This window comes from Sander vitreus, chromosome 23 (assembly GCF_031162955.1).
Source record: "Sander vitreus isolate 19-12246 chromosome 23, sanVit1, whole genome shotgun sequence".
In the NCBI taxonomy this organism is placed as follows: domain Eukaryota; kingdom Metazoa; phylum Chordata; class Actinopteri; order Perciformes; family Percidae; genus Sander; species Sander vitreus.
Genome location: NC_135877.1, coordinates 13,722,811 through 13,743,399, shown reverse-complemented (window position 1 = coordinate 13,743,399; position 20,589 = coordinate 13,722,811). Strand labels below are relative to the sequence as shown.

At 41.5% G+C, this 20,589-nt stretch overlaps 1 protein-coding gene across 3 annotated transcripts in view; it reads left to right on the top strand.

Moving 5' to 3' along the window:
* Nucleotides 1-20,589, top strand: part of chchd3a (coiled-coil-helix-coiled-coil-helix domain containing 3a) — a 71,895-nt gene that overhangs the window by 29,041 nt on the left and 22,265 nt on the right. For all 3 annotated transcript variants that reach the window (XM_078242619.1, XM_078242618.1, XM_078242617.1), the window contains one exon: nucleotides 14,656-14,739. In XM_078242619.1, coding sequence (XP_078098745.1) covers nucleotides 14,656-14,739 — 84 coding nt within the window. The remainder of the gene's footprint in view (nucleotides 1-14,655; nucleotides 14,740-20,589) is intronic.

Genomic DNA, 20,589 nt, shown 5'->3' with positions numbered 1-20,589 from the left:
AAACTTAACTGGTTGCATGTCATGATTGAACCGACAACCAACATTCAGCCTGGCTATACACTACCTCATTTATTGCAGTATCTTCACTCTAGATTATGGAAGGAAAAATGTGTCTGGAATCTCTGACCACATCCAGGTTCACAGCTGGGTGTGGTCAGGTATGGCCTGTTGTACTTGTCTGTGACTACAGACAGCTGTGTTGCTTCAGAGTAATGCTGCAGCGCCATGTTACATCACAGCAGTACAGGGTTTGGAAAAAGCCTGTTGTCACCACTAGTTGGTGGTGCAAGCAGGATTATTAGCCTGGGTACAGTTGCTCTTAAACAGTTGGTTCTTGGATCAATCAGTGAAATGATCGCTTTGCTCTTTTATGGTCCACTGACTATAATCAAAGGTGGACCGAAAATATATGTTTGAAGAGTATAAATTGGTAAAAACCAAAAACTTTCTGTATCACAATTGAAAAAACAGGCATTTTATAGACAAACAAATGATCGATGGAAAGAACCCTTAAACTGCATTTCTAAATATTAATACGGATGTAAGTTCAATGTGAAAGGGAAATAAATGTTTGCTAATATGGAGATGAGGCCCAAAAATATAATGTCTTTCTTTCATTTACCAAATAAATTTACACATATGACGAATGTATCCTCTGCATTTAACCCATCTAATAACCCTAATTAATTACACAAGAAAAAAAACGCACAAGAAAAACAGGATGCTCAACTCCAGAGCCTTGGTTTACCTGTCAGCCTTGTTGTTAATCATGCTTTTGTTGCTGCCTCTGTTTTCGTTTTTATCCCTCTCTCTCTCTCATGCACACAGACACACACTAACACATACACTGTAGTGTATATACCAATATCTAATGTGATGTTCCATGATTTTTCCACCACCTCGACTTTCACAGCAAGGGATAATACAGCATAACAAGAATGTTTGTTTGCTCCCTACACACACACACACACACACACACACACACACACACACACACACACACACACACACACACACACACACACACACACACACCATGTCCATCCTGTCAAAGCTCCTGGAGAAAATCAGTGCCTACTCTTTCCTTAAACTGTGTTCCATTTGATGCTTGGCTGGCTTGAAAATGACTATGGGTAAAGCTTAACATTTTAAATGCAGAAAGTCCCCCTCTGCTCACCCAGGCACTCCACTCCTCTCCACCCCTCTACAAAACTGCAGTCTCAGGCAAATGTCCTGCTCATTTTTTGGGTGTGCTTCTTTGCTGTTGCATTTTAGATACAGCCGACTGGACCCTGCTGATAATGGGCTGACAATTTAATTTCCCAGGTATTAAAGGAGACTTGCTGGGTTTTGAATCAGTGTCCGTTGGTGGTATCTCAAAAAAATAGAGAGAGAAATAATAAAAAAAACATTTCAGTTTCTCTAAACTTATTATTTTTTCTCCACATCACTGAGTATAAATACGATTGGGGGTAGAAAAGGTCCTCATGTTTTTTTTTCACTTTGAATGAGATAAAGACAGGTAGTGGCACACTGTGATTTACATATATTGTGGATATGCTCAGCTCACCAAGAACAAATTGCATCTTTGACTCCAGTTCTCTGAGCCGTTGTAAGCACAGCCCCTGCCAGGCTTGATGTAACTGAATTTAAGAGATTTGTCAGACTGTTGATTTGTAAGAAGGTAAAAGTTATTTTTTTTCCAGGTGTTTTTGCTCTGTAGAGGTATTACGAAAGAGGTAAGGGTGATGTGGCATAAATCACAGATCAACCCAAAAGTAATGGGGTACCTTCAACAAATAGGACCACCAGCTTGTTCCTCCTCAGATTGTTTCTCCAGTTTGTGAAGAATAAAGTTTTCCCCCCAGTCTGGCTGGGGTTTATGATTTATTTGTTGGCCACACACTTTGATTGGTGACACAATACTTTACTATTTTTGCCTGGTGATATCAAAAGTCTTCTCTTCAAAGTGTTAAGAGAAAAAGAGCAATAATGCAACCTATTATAGGTTAGAATTTGGGGGTGATTTTGGGATCTTGGCAGTGCTTTGATTTGTCATGCAACCCTGTTCACCATTCCCATCAGACCAGTTTTACCACATAATGTGCAAGTCTTTTGGATAAACTCTATCACTGTGGATATATTAAGTATACATGGGACCTTACAAACTATATTCCCTCCACAATGATGAATTATTTAGGTCACTGAAAAATTACAAACAACATGATTTTTTTTATTTATAGTTGCCTTTTGGAAATGCCAAGCTTTTAACAACCTTCAGATTTTTTTTAAAAGTTCAATGCATGAGGTAGAGGCATGTTTTGTCTTTGTGTGAAATTAAGTGAGCAGATATTCTGTCTGCACCACTGCCCCTTTGATTGACTAAACATACATGTGTCCATTTCTCTTTCTCCTTCCTGTCTTTGGAATGCTCCCTCTTTCACATCTTGAAGGGTGTCCACTCAACCGTTCTTTACATATTGGCAGCCCTACCTCACCCCTGCCCAGGGTGTGGTGCCCACACACCATGCCAGTATTAGGGTTAGACAGGAGGTCAGGCTCTAATTGGCATGGCCCATGGCTGGCACTCTGCGCCAGGCCCTTACCTTGTCAGCTAATTGGCACTGCAAGCGGCCAGCGGCGGGGCTGGGATACGGAAGCGTTTCGATTGATGGATGGATACTGGTGTCAGGAACACTTCTTTCTGACAAGAGAGCCTTTACTGTCAATTTACTGCCTCAGCCTCAGGGGGCGGTGTATGTATTTATCCTCATTTGTTCTAAACATTTTGGAAAGCTGACCAGAAATATCTTATTGTGCTGTGTGCTCTTGTTCACCTTTGCCTAAGCAGTGAATGCATTTGACTTATGCAAACAGAAACTAATTACCTAATAGCACTTTCAGCACAATGCATAACAGAAAATTTGAGGTTTGTGCTTTTTCCAGCCAAGCAAAAAAGACCCGGCCACGATTTTTAAGTTTTTTAGGTTTTTCTTTTTCCTCTATATATTTCACGTCACTATTAGTGAGTGTAGCAAGCTATTTCTTCTTGTGAATTATAATTTTAGCCATTCATTACAGCTAAAGACACTTATACAGCGACTGCATAACTGTCATTTAGTAAAAAGTTGATTTTATTTTTCTGGTCAAAGTGATTGCAATAACAGCAATTATCATTTTTGTGAATTCAAGAGTGAACCTTGGCAGGTTTTAACTGATTTTATTAGGGTTTAATAGATTTTAGAGTTTTCAGAGTGAGAAGCAGTAGATAAGCAGTGAATTTTAATGCCTATTTGTTGGTGCTGTAGATTTTGGCCTGTTGTTTGCCATGGTGTTATTTTGTGTGGTTGCATATTCTCCAATTTGACTCCTTTTTATAGGGCCTTGTACTAACATGAATTCTGTGCATTGGTAGAGAGAATATCAGGAAAAACAAGATCACTACAAGAAACGGACAGTTACTGAAAGGTGCAAATCATTTTCAGTGATGTTGAGACATGCAACTGTATTTAATAAAATGTAACATGTTGAACCTGACATTTCTTCCCTTTTTCTAAAACTGTAATGTCAGTGGTACAGTAGCTGGGACTGTAATAGTCGCAAACCTCTTTGCAGCCTGTAGTATGATTGAGAATAGTTTGCAATATTTTCTTTGTGTTTCCTAACCTCTCTCTTTCACTCATCCTAGCTGAGACTTAATTGGCAAGATATTTAAGTGCAAAGGTTAGAAAAGCAAGCATCCTGAGTTAACTTGGACGCATTGTATGCATGTGGCTCAGTGCAGTAGATGTGTAATATGACACATATTTTCTTTTGAGCTCATCCCTTTCCCTTTTCTTGGTCTTTCTCTGTTTCTCTTTTGGCTCTGACAGGAGAGTGGTATTAATGAGGTTCTATAGTATTGAACAGTCAGCTCAGCTAATGGTGCTCGAGGTAGAGATTTTGATTGAACGATGGAATGAACTTCAACATATGGAGGGAACGAAGAGAGGGGAGTCAAGAAGCAGAAAGTCTGGATGAGATATACAATATGTGAGAGAATGGAAATAGGATACAAGATAGGGGGCTAAATAGCGAGCAAACAAGAGAGAAACCGAAATTGATCCACAAAGCAGTTTTCAAAATAGGTAACACGCTCCAATTAGGAAACAAACCGATCCAAAGCAGCACTTAAAAACTACAAAAAAAGTGTAAACTTTAAACACATTTCAAATAACCTGGGAGGAATAGCAACAACATAGCACTGTATCTGCATGCAGGAATTATTTTGGTGAAATAAAAATATTTATTTACTCATTAATGTGATTTGATTTGTAGGTGTAAAGGATCATACTTACAAGTCAATAATAAATGAACAGGCTAACCTGTGATTTAAGAAAAGAAAATAACATCAAAATGGCTCTTTTCTGTGCATCCCTTTAAAGTCATTAAGAAAGAGGAAAAGGCATATGTTCAGATAAAGAGGTTAGCAGATTAGAGGTGACCCTGAATCTGCTGACATTGGCTTGATGGACAAAAGCTGAAGGTGGACTGTGGCCCCCTCCCGGCTTCATCAGTCCTGGTAAGACCACCTGCTGCTGGGTGGAATGAATATGCATAGATACACAGCATGTGTACTGAGATATGTACAGTATGCCCACAGCCATAATCAAACAAGGATTCAGTCACTTACATATACACTAGGATGGATTTTAACATGCAGATGGATCCAGGTAAGGCTTCACATGCTGCAGGTACATGTACACTGACGGATCAGGCACATCCAGCTTGAGTTATCCACAAAGTCCAATGTCAGCAACATATCCTCGGGCTGTCTTTCTCCCACCTGTATGCATGTATGTATTCCTCTTATGTCTTTCCTTCCACATTCCTCTCACCTTCTTTCTGCTGTAGGTTGTTCCATCTCTTTTCTCTCTTCTACCAACTCTCTCTCATTCACTTTGCTCCCTAGGGACATCTGTTGTCCAAAGACAATATGCCCCTCTCCACTCCACTGTGTCCTCTGCTGTCAAGTAAAGGAATTTCCTGCCATAGGTTTATGTGTCTGAATGAATGCGTACTAGCATTCTCGCCACCACCTTCTCCCAGTATCCCATTACTCTCACTGCTCAGATGTTAAACAGAGTTGTGGTCAGGAATTATAAGTGAGTGGAGGTTTTATGTCCAAACAAAACCTGGATCCTGAAAAAGAAGCTCCAAATAACCATAGTTAGTAGTACTAATACCTTCCTTTAACTAAATGAGACAATTAATCATGACAGTCTAGCTCTCTTGTTTGGTGCCCTTAAGCAAGTCATTGAACCCCCAACTCATTGGCAACCCTTTCACTCTGACGTGTGTGTGTGTGTGTGTGTGTCTGTGTGTTAATCCCAATAAGAGATTAATAAAGTGCTTCTTCTCATTATGGACAAGATTGTCCCTCTGATGTTGTTGTTGGCTTGGCCACACTCCTTTTTTCTTTCTCCCTTCATGTATGTCTGTATTTAGCTTCCTCTCTACAAACACCAGAGTATCTACTCCCTTCCTTTCATGCTCAGCCCCTTTGTCCCCATTGTTCTCTCGGCATGCCCCCTGTTCCCATCTTGGCTGAGACTTCCTTCATACATGCCCCCCATGTCTCGGTAATGAACCCACAGCTCTTCATCTCTCCTCCCGTCTTCTCCTGTGTGTTGGACATGACAGATGACTGGGGACCTCCAGAGGTTCGCTCCCCAGGGCTCTAGATAAAGGCAGCTCCAACCACAAGATGATCAATCAATCAGTTTACACCGCGGGCGCCCGATCAGCCAATTAATCAATCTCTGAGCCAGCAGATGTTGTTGCCGTCCCTCAGCGAAGGTGCTGGCAGTGGAGCGGTGGAGGTGGTGTCTCCAACACAGGCCGAGGGGCTTGAAGTGTCTGGTAGTAGAAAGGAAAGTCATTTTTCATGTTTCTACCAGGATTTCAACCTTTTGTAGGCTCACTTGTCCCATTCGTTTTCACTGGACGATTTTTCTTTTCAAGCTTTTCCTATGATATTCCCTGCTTTTCATTCTTGAGAACATCTTAAAGGAAGCATGTTACATAATTATCTTATTATTACTATGAACCTCGCTGTTTATATCCTTCCCGAAAATAAAATAGTATATTCTCTAAACAGCTCCACATTTGGGAGAAGTGCAAAGGAGATATTAATGTGTGAGTGGGTTGACACCCCTGTCTCAGCATCATGCTGGTTCACATCAAGCCTTCTGTTGACCCCTGTTCACAGTCAATGAGCTACAGACTCCACAATGACACTTCATTTTAATGTGCCCTTAATCAGCCAGTAGTTAGGATACACGCACAAACATTGAGACACCCACACTCACCACCTACACCTTTTGGCCTTTGGTCCCTGTCTTGGCCCCTCAGTCTCTGTCCTGGGTAGGTCAGCCCTTTGACCCACCAGGTCATTGCGCTATTACTCACTGTACTAAGCGATCCCCCATGAGAGTTATTCTGTCTGCAGCCTGTGGTTTTGATGTCTTTTTCTACCAGGTCATTTGTTTGTCAAAGATCAAGTCAAGTTACTAAAGTTTGCAAACATATATAGGAGTAATAACGTACCATTATATGTTCTTGTACAGGGTTTGTGAAAACCATGCTAGAATCAGATACAAACATTTATACTCATAAACATGAGTAACCTGAACTGACGGGTAACTTATTTATTGTTTTGATGATCAGCCACTTTGCTACATATTGCATGCCAACAGACACCTGGTAAGCAGCATCTGGACACTGCTGCTGTGCTGGCATAAACACTGGTTCCACAGCAAAAGCAAGTGTCTAAACAATATGTGCATAAAAAATAGACATATATTTACAGCATAATGGTCAGAAGGTAATTGCTTCAGTCAGAGCTTCTTAGCACAGCCAGCTTGTTCCCAATGATTAATCACTGCTCCTTTTTGACTTTATTTGGACTATTCCCAGCTCCACTGACTGTGAAGTGGGGCCCAGGATGCTGCATTATTATGTTGTGACAGGGTGGCCATGCTGTCAAGTTTGTTTCAGGGGCGTCCTTGTAGTCCAGCGGTCTTAGACGTATGTAACTGATTCAAAAACAATCTTTGTCCCCATGTTTCCTGTTGCTCTGTATAGTGGACTGTTAAAACAATAGCCAACTCAACTGACCTTATGGGGTTTATTTATTTTCTTTTCTTTTCTTTGTTGGTCGTACCATCAGAGAGTCAACACAGCAACTGAACTTCATCCATCACATATAAGAATTGGTACTAGAATTAGAAGGAAAGAAAGCCTTCAACACTTAAACATTATTACATTTTAAAATGGTTGTCATGATAAGAAGATAAATCAGGTATCATATGATGGCTTGATGTTGGTCTATGTTGCTTTCTTACTTACTCCTTACTCCACCTTTCTGGCAGATTTTGTAACTTTTTGAAAATGGTATTCCGACAAGTTTGTTTTTATGCTGAGATTGAACAGTTGTGTGGAGTTGAAAAAGTAGTTAGGATTCTTCTCTAAAGCTGTCTTTTTTTATTCTACTACTGCAGTCAGTTTTTGTGAACAGCTAATAACACTTTAATCATCACTTGCCATGTTTAGACCACAAGTTGTACGAACTAGTTTATTTAAAGCACGTCCGGCCTTTACAAATCATTTTTAAGTGATGGCCAACTTAAGCTCAATATATGATAGCATGTCTTTCACATATCAAGTATTACTTTCTGATAATTGTGCAATTAATTTCTTCTTTCTTTCAATTATTTTGAATACAGCACTTTTGATAACATTCACTAGATACAAGCTGAACTTGATTCAGCGGCCTGAGAAAAATGTAACACTGAACCCTGTAGCAGGATTGTTAGTAATAAAAAGTTACATGTTTCTCAGCCATCAGTATGCGTTTAAAGAAGTGTTTGACAGTGTGTTTGTCCTTTACTGTTATCAGTCAAGGTTAAGCCCATTAACTGACCACACTTTATCTGACACGATTATATCGCCCATAACCCTACCACCTCCTGTGGAGACTAATGGCTAGCCTTGAACCTAAGTGTTATTGCAGCTCAGTAAAACCACATGCTAATTAACCAGCCAAAGTGAATGGTTTCCAATGAAGTTTTACAGCTACTGCTACCAGGACTTATGTTTTATTAGTGACTCTAAGGGTAATGTGTAAAACCGCCAGTAAGGTCTGTGTTAGGTGATATCATTTTACACTCCATCACTTAGATTTGATCTGCCAGTGATAGCTTTTAAAGATAGAGTTGCAATGGTTTTAGAGGCAGTTACAAGATGTGCCAAGATATATATATATATATATATGTGTGTGTGTGTGTGTGTGTGTGTGTGTGTGTGTGTGTGTGTGGATTTGTTTTTGGCAGCAAAAAGTAAGAAACTGTATTTTTTGTCAAACCCCTCTTTTAAAATATTCTCCTATCTCCTTGATATGACAGTTCTCGCAACAGCTGTCAAAAAACCCGGTTCTCCTTCCAACTATCTTGTCATTCATATTCCATCCACAATTTGACCCGTCTCTCCCTCTCTTTCATCTTCTCTACTCAATGAACTTCCCCTCCCTTCCCTCTATCCATCTCTAACCTCCCACATGCCACCTACACCTCCGCCGTGCCAATTAACACCAGAGCACGGTCACATTGTGCTGCCCCTTGACCCCCTCCCTGCTTGTTGAAGTACACATGACCCGAGGCCCGCTGCTTCAGTATTAGTTTGTCACAGGGCCCTGTCGCACAGCTCTGTGATAGATGGGCCCTGGTGAGCAGCTCTGACCCACCGTGCTGCAGCACTCACTCGGATGGTGTGAGGGAGCATTGATTATGATGCTAGTCGTGACAGGGGTGAATCAGGGCTCAGCTGATGGTGGCAGGGGGAAGACAAAAGAGACCAAGGTTATGGATGAGGTGCTGTTAGTTAATGTGAAGTGATTTGATTTGTGCTCTATCGATCATGGCATCTTGCAAGATTATTTTCATCTAGCGTGATTTATAATCATGTGGCGGACGTACAGTGTAACACTGAATCACCTCATTGTTACAATGCAGAGGTCTCCTTCATTGATGTGTGAAATGAAAAATGTAATATGTACAGAATTGCTAATAGCGATTATCGGATTGTGGTTTTTATTCTTGTAAGAAGAAATTGCCTTTTTTTTTATTAAACATTGTGGTGCCAAGCCTAAATGTATGCTGTCGGCAATTGGTTTTGTAAACTTTGAACTAAATAGAATTTTATCATAAGATGTATCACTTGTTTAAGTCAATGGTTCTTCACCTGGGGGCCAGGACTCCCCAAAGGTGTTGTAATGTATATGTTGTAACAGGATAATTAATGGTGTAGGAACTAATCAAAAACATATTTATTTATTTCACACAAAATGATGTCCATTTTTTCAAGCTTGTCTCTAATACAGTCATATACATTTTCTTGTAAAATACTGGATAGTTTTACCCTTTCAGGCCTCCAAAAGCTATTCAAAAGGAACAATTTAAAGGAAAATTACTTTCATTATACTGCTTACAACTAATAGACATGGTAAATGTATGACGAGTGGTTATAGGTACTGTAGACATATTAGGAGGACACAAGTCAAAAAGGCAGAAAACCAGTCCAACCAAGTCTTTACACTGAACATGACAGCTGACATCTGCTGGTTTTATTTTATGCTGTAAAAGTTGGATCAATTTCTAATTTTAACACAACAAGGCCCCCAAAGACAAAATGCCAGTCCTCATAAATTGCATATTGCATAATATGATTTTTTTTAATCTGGCATCAACATTATTTGTCCATGCCTTACAAAAAAAAAAATCTGTTTTATGAAAGTTATGGTTTGGTTAGGTTAAAGCACTGTATCGACTTGGTTAGGAAAAGATCATGGTTTGGGTTAAAATGACCACTTCGTTAAGTTTAGGGCCTTAGGGGACCTTTGTCGTCATGGTTACAGGAAAAAACTACGTGGTTAAGCTAATGGAACAATTATGGCCATGGCTAAAAGAATCCGACAGTGACTGTCGGCTGGAAATGCGAAACCCGTGTGACCCGTCCGTCCACCATGACCTCGTCCTATACGTGGACTTTGTCGCTCTATAACCATGTTACCTGACTTCCTCCTTTGCTCCCGTCATAATTCTTATGGCTGCTAGAGGGCTTTGTCACTTGATCGTTAATATATAAAGGTCTTTATAATAACGGGAAGTCCTATACGTAGCCACACACAGTAAAAGTACATACTCACACATGCAGTTGCTGCTGATCGCTGCAGGCACGGAGTTATTTTTATTTCAGTCCCTCGGAATGCTTTAAAAGAAAAAACAAACGGAGAGAACACTTAAAACAAAAAAGCATATGTGAAAGACAATAGTGTATGTGAGCAAATCAGTGAGAAAACAGGAGGTGGGGGGAGGCTGACGCAGCAAAATCCACCTGTTTTCATCCCTCTTCCATCCTCCTCTCCTGTTCTCCTCCCCTCTTGTCCTCCTCTACTCCTCCGCCCTCGCTCCCAGCTCAAACTGCGGCAGTCGGCTAATTAAAAAACATGGCTGTCCTTAATTATTCTACGGCTGGCTAATTGATATTCACAGAGGCGTTCTCCTCGCCTAAACGATCCATTTAATCTGACCACCACAGTCTCACTCTAAACCGCCTGTCACCCCCAGCCATTGTACTACTGTATTTGATAAGAGACCAGAGGGAGATGGATACAGCAGGGGCAATGTAAAAGTTTGCTGTTGATGTTAGTGTGGTTTTCTAGGCTACAAACAGCAGTGTATGGACTATACTGGCTGTGCCAGAGTAATGAGTTGCTGCACAGGAAAATTAAACTTAGTCATTAGAATTAGTAAATAAATAAATTATCATCCTCCGGACATGCAAAGTTTTGAAATTACTCCGAAAATTAGGAAAATTCTGTGTTTCATCATGTCTGGAATGATCATTGTCTTGGAAAAGTCTAGATTTCAAATCGGGAAAGTTGTAAGAGCTTCAGGTGTCCCCTTTTTTTCTTGTTTCTTCCACTTAACATGCATCTTCCTTTCTGCACTTTGTGATCCTTTTCTCTCTTTAACTTTTCCGTAAAGTTAAAGAGATGCACTGGTGTCCCATCTAGATGTCCCATCTAACAGCCAGTTCTCCATTCTTGACACCTCCAATGACAAATCACGTTTTGTTGTCCTCTTCCTTTCTTTGTCTCTTATCTCTGCATTCTTTCCACTCTCAAGTTTATTTCCATTTTCTTGTCTAATTTTGCCCCCCCCCCCCAGGCTTACGCCGGCCCCTCCACCCATGACCGCCTCTTCATTAGGGGAACAAAAGGTGCATGGGCAGTGGTGAAGTCTGTCCCATTGTTTGGCCTTTAGTATGATTAGATTATCTTTAAAGTCTGCTGAATGGGCTTAATCAGTTGGAAGTAATCCTGACACTGTGTGTGTGTGTGTGTGTGTGTGTGTGTGTGTGTGTGGGGGCCTGTGCGTGTCGTCAAAGAGGAGGGCCAACCTGCTTGCATGGAAATTGAACACATGCACGACTGCATGTATGAATAGACTTAAACATAGACACACACAAAAGTGAGCAAAAAAAAAAAGAAAATCCCTGGGCACACATTTCTGCCACAACCTCTCCTCTTTTAATGGCCCCTTTAGTCTCGCCTTCAGCACACATTTATCTCTCCACCCGCTTTCTGTGGGTACAGCTGCTCGGGCTGGTGTGTGTATGTGCTGATGTGTGCGTTTCAGATCACTGTCTGAGCCACTGTGTCCTGGCGTCTGTGTGCATCTTTTGTCTCTCTCTTTCTTTAGTCGCCACCTATCAGCGTAACATTGAGTTTGGACACACTTGTGACAGTACACAACCCCCTACCAATCCTCTCCTATGTGTTTCCCTCCATCCCATCATCCCTCTCCTCTTCCTCTTAAATTGAGCTGTTAGTGGGAGACAGTTTTTTTGGCACCTCGATGACGCATCGATAACACATTTCAAGGTCATGATAGTGCTACTTCTAGTGTACTTACAGCATACTTTTAAGGGTGTACTTCAGGGTACGTTCACTCATGCTATCATTTAGGTTTAAGTTTACCTTGATTCCATCATGAAGTGCAGGCAGCTTTAGCTTTTGTATCACAGTGGCCACACAACAGCATTTCAGACATGTAAGGGGACACAGTGGAGACAATAGTCTCACGGCAACAATAAGGTTGGTTGGTGTTAGCTTGTGCTGAGGACAGCAGAGACAGGAGCAACTAGCTCATGGTGGTACTTTGCTGAGTGTTGTCAGAAATGTGATAAAGTGATGCTGTGGAGTGTTATTTTTTTTTTATTACTATATTTGAATAATGGCTGTGTGTGTGCGAGCGAGCGAGCGCGCGCGTGCCCAGGTGTTTGTCTGTGTTGGTAGGTTTCTGTCTTGCGTGTAATGGGAAAGCTTGGAGCATCCCCTTGACTTTGAAACTTCCCCCACTCATCTCATGTGAGCACAGCCCCTCGGTGACACTCCTCACCACTCCACATCACAATGCACAGAGCATGCAGCTCCGCCTGCAGTGCATTGAGTCGCCAAACACAGATGGTTATCAGTGTAGTAAAGATTGGATGGGGTAATGCATTTTTTTTCTTTTCGGTACGTTGTATTTTCTTCATACTCTGTCTCCTTCAACATCCCATAGTGCTTAAAGCAAAGGCTTCAAAGCTTCTCTGCGTGGCTGCTTTCCATAGGACAGTCCTCTGCAGTATGGTCCGTTTGGTCCGTCTTAGAGTTTGAAAGTATGTAACATGTACAGTCATGTGAACAAATTAGGGCACCCATGCTAACGTTGACTAAAAAGAGGAATACAAAAATCATCTTTAGGAAATTGATCTTAATGCCTTAATTAAAAAAATGAGGAAAAATCCAATCTTCAAGGACACTTCAAGAGATTGGCATGGGGTACTTTCCATAAAATCATCTCTTAATGCAAATCAAACCAGCTATTAGGCCAACTGAAATACAACCATGCCAATCTCTAGGTATGGTGAAGGGTATGTGATCATGTGGGGCTATTTTAATTCCAAAGGCCAAGGGAACTTTATCAGGATGCATAGTATCCTGGATCCATGAAATAACTGGCCTTTAAAAATAAAAATCTGCCTGCCTCTATGGGAATTTAACATAGGGGTGTACTTACTTATGCCCCCTGTATTTTAAGGAAGAACATTTATTTATTTACGATACATTATTCATTCAAAAAGAAAATTGGTGTCCTTAAAGGTTGGATTTTTCCTCATTTTTTTAATTAAGGCATTAAGATCAATTTCTTAAACATTTTTTTTTTATTTATCTTTTTAGTCAGCTTTAGCATCTTTTTAGTCAACTTTAGCATGGGTGTCCTAATTTTTTCACATGACTGTATGTACATAAAAACATAGTTTATGGTCGTATATCTTACATGTATTGTATGTGTACTGTATGCACTGGTGTGTGTGTGTGTGTGTGTGTGTGTGTGTGTGTGTGTGTGTATGCCAGTGTGAGTAGAGATTGAGAGAATGAAGTGTGAGTATTCAAGCAGATCAGTGTGGCAGCCAGTCACCCCTAGCCTCTGAATACTAAACCTTTCCAAATGTCACTTTGAAGAAGTTTATGGATGAATCAGTGCCTCTTTACACACTTTCTCTTCTACCCTTTCTTGTTTTGTTTCAATGCTTCCCTTATTCAGGAGATTGGACAGAGGGTAAGTCTAGACTCCACAGTTCTCTCAGTGTTTCTGCATGATAGAGTCCAAAGATTTCTTTTTTACTTTCAGCTTCTTTGACATTCTACATTTTTCTGCAGGTATAGTATTTCAGCTGCTCCATATTTTGATTATCCCTTTTTATACAGCTTTATTACTCCAAATGCTTTGTGGAATTATAGGTGAGATGACAATGTCAACTTATTTTCTGATCTTATTAGCAGTAGGGAGCAGTTATACAATATGCTTTTTGGTTGGGTCCCAAAGTTCGCTGTTACTTTAAATAACACAGCTCTATGTCTTGTTTAAAGCCTCTCCCCCTCTTCTTTTTATAGACTTTTTACACTTTTTTTTAGGCATTGACAAGTAAATGATGAGATGAGATGAGAAGAAATTTCACAATTAGACATGTGTCTGCTAGGAATATTAAACTTATCATAATTAGTCAAATTAAAATGTCTATATAGATATAAGTCCCTGGCACCCTATCCCAGTGTGAAGGCCTGCTTTTTCCTCTCTTGGAGCTGATACCTCCAGGTATTATCTGTTTTGTATATCACCCAGAGAGTCAGCCGTACGTTTAGTGAAGGTCACAGTAGAGGGGAGGACAGTGAAGATTGGTAGTGCTGGGTAGATATATACGCCAGACCATGGCGCTCATTCGCACTGAGAAGTGATGTTATCCTCTTGGCCTGAAAGTGGTTTGGCTGAAGATTGAACACAAGAGGACAAAGAAGCACATACAATACATGCCAAGGCATCATCAGTCTCACACACATGTGGACACACAGGTGTATTTTCTACACATTAAGCAACATGTGCACATATTCCCATACATTCAAACCTCATCTATATAAAATTGGCAGTGCTCCACTGAGCACATAAGTAATGTTTTTTCTTTGTGTGTGTGTGTGTGTGTGTTTATTTGTATGTTTATTTGTGTGTTTAGGCCAAGCAGCTGGGGGCCAGAGAAGCAGACCTAAACAAGCAGGATGCTTTCTACAGAGAGCAGGTGGCCCGGCTCGAGGAGAGGGTAAGAAACAGTTTGCACCATACTGAAAATGCCTTTATGCCTGTACTCTGAATTATCTTACGATAATATATTACCGTAATAGAGTTTTGCTCTCCACATAACTACAAGAATGATATAAAAGCTACATAATAGAACAAACCAAACCAAAGCACGACTAACTAGAATAGCCCAAGGTGGAGGATACCGTTTCCAAAGATGAAGCAAAAGATAACTTTCCATTTTACAACAAGGTAAAAACTAAATGCTGCATTATGCAGACACCAAGCAAGATTACATCATTGCTATTTTTAAGAACATACATCGCTGCATCTCTAGTTTTTGCCTAGTGTTTCATAACATACCTCTATTAATGTGTAATGCACTCATCGACACACAGCAGTGCACAGAGAAACACACGCACACCAGTGTACACAGTGCACACAGATTAATGCACACAATTCAGCCAGCATACCCAGTGGGCTTGGTCACCAATGGGATCAGCCAAAGTACATCTCGCATTTATTCTTTTTCTTCATCCCTCTGCCCCACTGTTTCTGTTATCGTCCCTCAACTTAAACTCTGCATGCTTTCCCCAGTGTGGTGCGCATCACTGTTTCTTTCGTGTTCTTTGCCTCTCCATAATTGTCTCTCTGCTGCTTTTTCTGCTCTCTGGGGCTCTTTTTTCTTTTAATTTCCACCCTCCATCCCTCCACCTGAAGGATAAAAGGTTACATCTAATTCTTTCCTGTGTGTGTCCTTCTGTCCCTGAAAATGACACTACCCTGATGGTCCTTGTCAAACCAGTGTCCTATGGAGGGGGACAAGGGTCAGCTGTCATGCTTAGCCCACTTCAAATGGCAGCTCCATGCTGGTCCCAGATAGAGATGCCTGCAAGGCAGGCAACCAGGGTCAAATGCCCTGTTAAAGTGTGTTAAAAAATGATGCACTCAAGCTGCTTTCAAATCATAAGTGTTTCTTAAGAAGGATACAATGCCCAGTTTAATGTGCTTAAAATGATGCCTTCATGCTGGGAAGGAGTTTTCTCCCCTTTGGAGGGAGCAAAAAGTCAAACGCTCTCTATAGTGTAAACAAAATTGAAGTTTCACACCATTGTGAAGCCAGATATTCACTGAGGAAGAGGGAGGCACTCACATATTCTTGTTCTCAGAAGCTCACATGAATACAAGGAAGGATGGCAACATATCACATACTTTTACCACATACCATTTGTCTTTATCCAAATGGTTCACATGTGATTTCTTGGTGAAAAGATGGTGTCTTGTGTTGTGCATGTGCACACATCATAATTACACACATTGATTTAAATATACTTTTTTTGTACTAGTTGTTCTTATCTTTTTAACAAGCAGCACAATTATAATAATTTGTTTGTTTAATTCTTTTTTTTTTTTTTTGGGCACAAGACAGTTCTCCCTTTGGGTCAATAAAGCTCTTAAATGTTCCATCCTTCACTGAGGATGAAATCTTCAGGCAAGCCAGTGGGTATTGAGTGGTAGTGGACTTGTGGAAGGGCATTGGTCTGTACAATTCTGCTTGGGTAGCGAAGAGGAGCTCGACCTCAAGTGAAGGTGTGAATTAATTGATTGATCATTTGCAAAGAAAACAACTGTACCTTTTTTTTACTGACTTCCGTTAGCAGGTTGATGGCTTGGCAAAAGAACTCAAGATGTTGAAATAATATAAGATCTAGGCATGCTCTCTTGTTTCACATGAACCTCAGGTCCAGCAGTATAGCTAATCTTCTCTCTTTCGGTTCCTCAGCTTGTGTTGCATTATTACATCTTTTGACAGTGTAGCTCTACTGCATTGCCCTGTATAGGAGCAAATGTGAGTGCTTATGGTAGAAGCGACGAGTCCCAACTAACACAGGCATTATCGACTTCAGGCACTGACCATCCATCAGCCATATTGGCCAATGGTCAATATTCCTTAGATCAAAGTGTCAACAAATCACCTTCACACCTCAGAGAGAGAGAGAGACAGACAGAAGATTTAGAGAGAGAGAGACACAAGGAAAGAGATAATGTATTAAGAAGCTAATGGAAAAAGAGGAACCAGAGAATAAACACAAGAAAAGATGAGAGAAAAAGACAGCTGGAGACAAATTAGAATTAAAGAGATTCTACCTGAGAAAGTATGATATAATAAAGTGTGACATTTGTGAGTGAGTAGGGAAAGAAAAAGACCAAAGTAAAAGAAAGAGACAGAAAATGTCACTGAATGATAAAGAACAAGAGAGTAAAAGAAAAGGTTGAAAGAACAGTAAAACCCATCTCTGATTGGTTAAAAAAAAGAAACGGGGAATGATGTAGAAAGGGTCTGTGAAATTGAACAGTGTGCACACTGCTTTATTTATTGATTCATGCACAGCAATTAAATGATAAATTAATTATATTCCCAAAGCCCTTTGTCCTTAAAAAAAGAAACACAGACCCCATCATTTCAATTTGCAATTTCTATTAGGATTCATGGCCTGTGGAGACGAAACACAACAGAAGTGGCGAACATGTGTGTGTTTTGATGTGTGCATATTGTGTGATGGTGTGTGATCCTGTGTGTAACTTAGATCAATGGTGGGCATATTGCATGTTGTCTTACTGTGCAGCAAGCGGCTTGGGACTCCATAGGGGGTGCAGTTTGTTTGGACTGTGTTAATAGCACTCCTTTTTCATTTTCTGGTCACAGTGCCCCGTTTGGCACTCTCAGCCTGTCCTCACTCCCTGTTCTCTTTACCCAACGGAAGCCCGGCAGTATGCTAAACAAAGTCACAATTTTTGGCATGTTCTGTTCCTGTGTACTCACTGAAACTCCCGCTTGGTTAATAGCGTCCACTCCAGATGAAGGAGCTCAATACGCGTACAGTACAGATACAAATACAGACAGCTAAACAAAGATAAGCAATCATAGCTTACATACAGGCAAATATATATACAGATCCATTTCCAGGTCAAATTGTGACTGTATATTAAAGGTATTCTTTGACAAGAAAAAAAAACCTAACTTTCTCTGGTTCCACCTGCTCAAATGTGACAATTTTCTGCTTTTGTCAGTTTAAATCTGCCCATTAAAGGTGCCCCGAGCAATTGGAGGTTCAGTGCCTTGCTCAAGGGCACCTTGGCAGTGCCCAGGAGGTGAACTGGCACCTCTCAAGCTACCAGTCCGCACTCCATACTTGGTCCGTACGAGGACTTGAACCACCGACCCTACGGTTTCTAAGCCAAGTCCCTACGGACTGAGCTACTGCCACCCCTGGAATAAGTCATGCCTGCATATTAAACTCTCATGAACAAACTTACTAGTAAGTAAGTAAAAAGTTACATAAAGGAATTTATGGAAAAATATGTGGCCCCAGAATCAATCACATATTTTAGACCGGTTTCAAGTGATAGTGTATTGGTGGGCGGTGAACAAGGCTGTAGTCATGTCACTTGGGAGTATACTGCAAGCTTAATATTATCTCCAATCACGCATTTCACCCTCCCTTCAATCCTCCCTTTACCTCAGGATTCCCCGAGCATCTTGCACACAGAGAGAGAGAGAGAGAGAGAGAGAGAGAGAGAGAGAGAGAGACAGAGACAGAGAGATATATATTACATGTCTGTTCCAATCCAACATGGCCATTCATCAGTGGGGCTTCCAGTGACAGGCCATCACCAGGTTCCGAGGCAGCTCAGCCTGCTGCCTCTGCTGCTGCTGCTCATTGGGGCCACAGCTACCAAATAGCCCCTGAAAACAATATCTATATATTTATTACATTTTCACTCAATACCTGCCCCGCTGTAAAACAATCTCATATTTAACAATCAACTTGCCCATGTTTTTTTCTTTTTTCTTTTCTCAACCATGTCTCTTTTCAGCCCTCCCTCCTCGCCACATCTGTCTCTCTGTATCTGTCCTTTCTCAGATCTTTTTTTTTCTTTTCTTTTCTTTTTTTGAGTGCTGTTTTTTCCCTCAATGCCTCAATTTCATTTTTTTTTTCAGAAGGGATTTTTCTTCACTTTTTTCTATCTTTTTCGCCTTGTATATCGATGAAATTGGATTTTTCTGCTCTCCCGGGGACAATCACTGCAGCAATTGCCATCTCATAGCAAAGTTCCACAGCTCTGTGAAAGGAAGAAATACAGAGGAAAGAGCATTAAAAAAAAACAGTAATAGCTACATTCTCTCAGTCTCTCACTTGGTATCTCCATCTCTTCCTCGGTCTGTCATTTCGCTATCCCCCTCTCTCTCTCTCGCTCTCTGAAGACTGGAGCTCATGTGTTGAGTACTGTGTTGCTTGTTGTGTCTTAAAAATGTAAACAATTAAAAAATTAGAACAGTTGTGTCTTGCTTGTATTGTTGCTATATTGTAGTAGTAAAGACATTTTAGAATTTCTTTTTCACCGTGAAGCGATCAGTGTAGTCTCTCTGGCTCTGCTAGTTGTATAACTGGAGACACAGTAATCCGGAGTGAAGACATGACAGTGTGCTGCATTGTTGAATTATTGTGTCAGAGACTGTTTGCTGTTATAGCCGCATGATGGGATTCACAGGGATTTAACGGAAAGTCTTTTCAAGGAATGGTGATTTCACCTCAACAGAGCGGTACATTTGTTTATGTAAAAAAAGAAATCCTACAGCAGTAAAGCTCCACAGGCCAAAATAATAATGGAATATCTGCTTATAGGGCTACGTTTTTGTTATAACTTTGCAACAGATGTTGATTCAACTAATAGTAAGACACTAGGCCATAGTTATGGGTGGTATTGTACTGGACAGCATTATATTGAAAATCCATCCATCCATCCATCCATCTTCATCCGCTTATCCGGGGTCGGGTCGCGGGGGTAGCAGCTCCAGCAGGGGACCCCAAACTTCCCTTTCCCGGGCCACATTAACCAGCTCCGACTGGGGGATCCCGAGGCGTTCCCAGGCCAGGTTAGAGATATAATCCCTCCACCTAGTCCTGGGTCTCCCCCGAGGCCTCCTCCCAGCTGGACGTGCCTGGAACACCTCCCTAGGGAGGCGCCCAGGGGGCATCCTTACCAGATGCCCGAACCACCTCAACTGGCTCCTTTCGACGCAAAGGAGCAGCGGCTCTACTCCGAGCTCCTCACGGATAACTGAGCTTCTCACCCTATCTCTAAGGGAGACGCCAGCTACCCTCCTGAGGAAACCCATTTCGGCCGCTTGTACCCTGGATCTTGTTCTTTCGGTCATGACCCAGCCTTCATGACCATAGGTGAGGGTAGGAACAAAAACTGACCGGTAGATTGAGAGCTTTGCCTTCTGGCTCAGCTCTCTTTTCGGCCACAACGGTGCGATAAATTGAATGTAATACCGCACCTGCTGTGCCGATTCTCCCGACCAATCTCCCGCCTCCATTGTCCCCTCACTCGCGAACAAGACCCCAAGGTACTTGAACTCCTTCACTTGGGGGTAAGGACTCATTCCCTACCTGGAGAAGGCACTCCATCGGTTTCCTGCTGAGAACCATGGCCTCCGATTTAGAGGTGCTGATCCTCATCCCAGCCGCTTCACACTCGGCTGCGAACCGATCCAGTGAGTGCTGAAGGTCACAGGCCGATGATGCCATCAGGACCACATCATCTGCAAAAAGCAGCGATGAGATCCCCAGCCCACCGAACTGCAACCCCTCTCCACCCCGACTACGCCGATATCCTGTCCATAAATACTACAAACAGGATTGGTGACAAGCTTTGAGCCCTGGCGGAGGCCAACTCTCACCTGAAACGAGTCCGACTTACTGCCGAGAACCCGGACACAGCTCTCGCTTTGGTCGTACAGAGATTGGATGGCCCTGAGAAGGGACCCCTCACCCCGTACTCCCGCAGCACCTCCCACAGTATC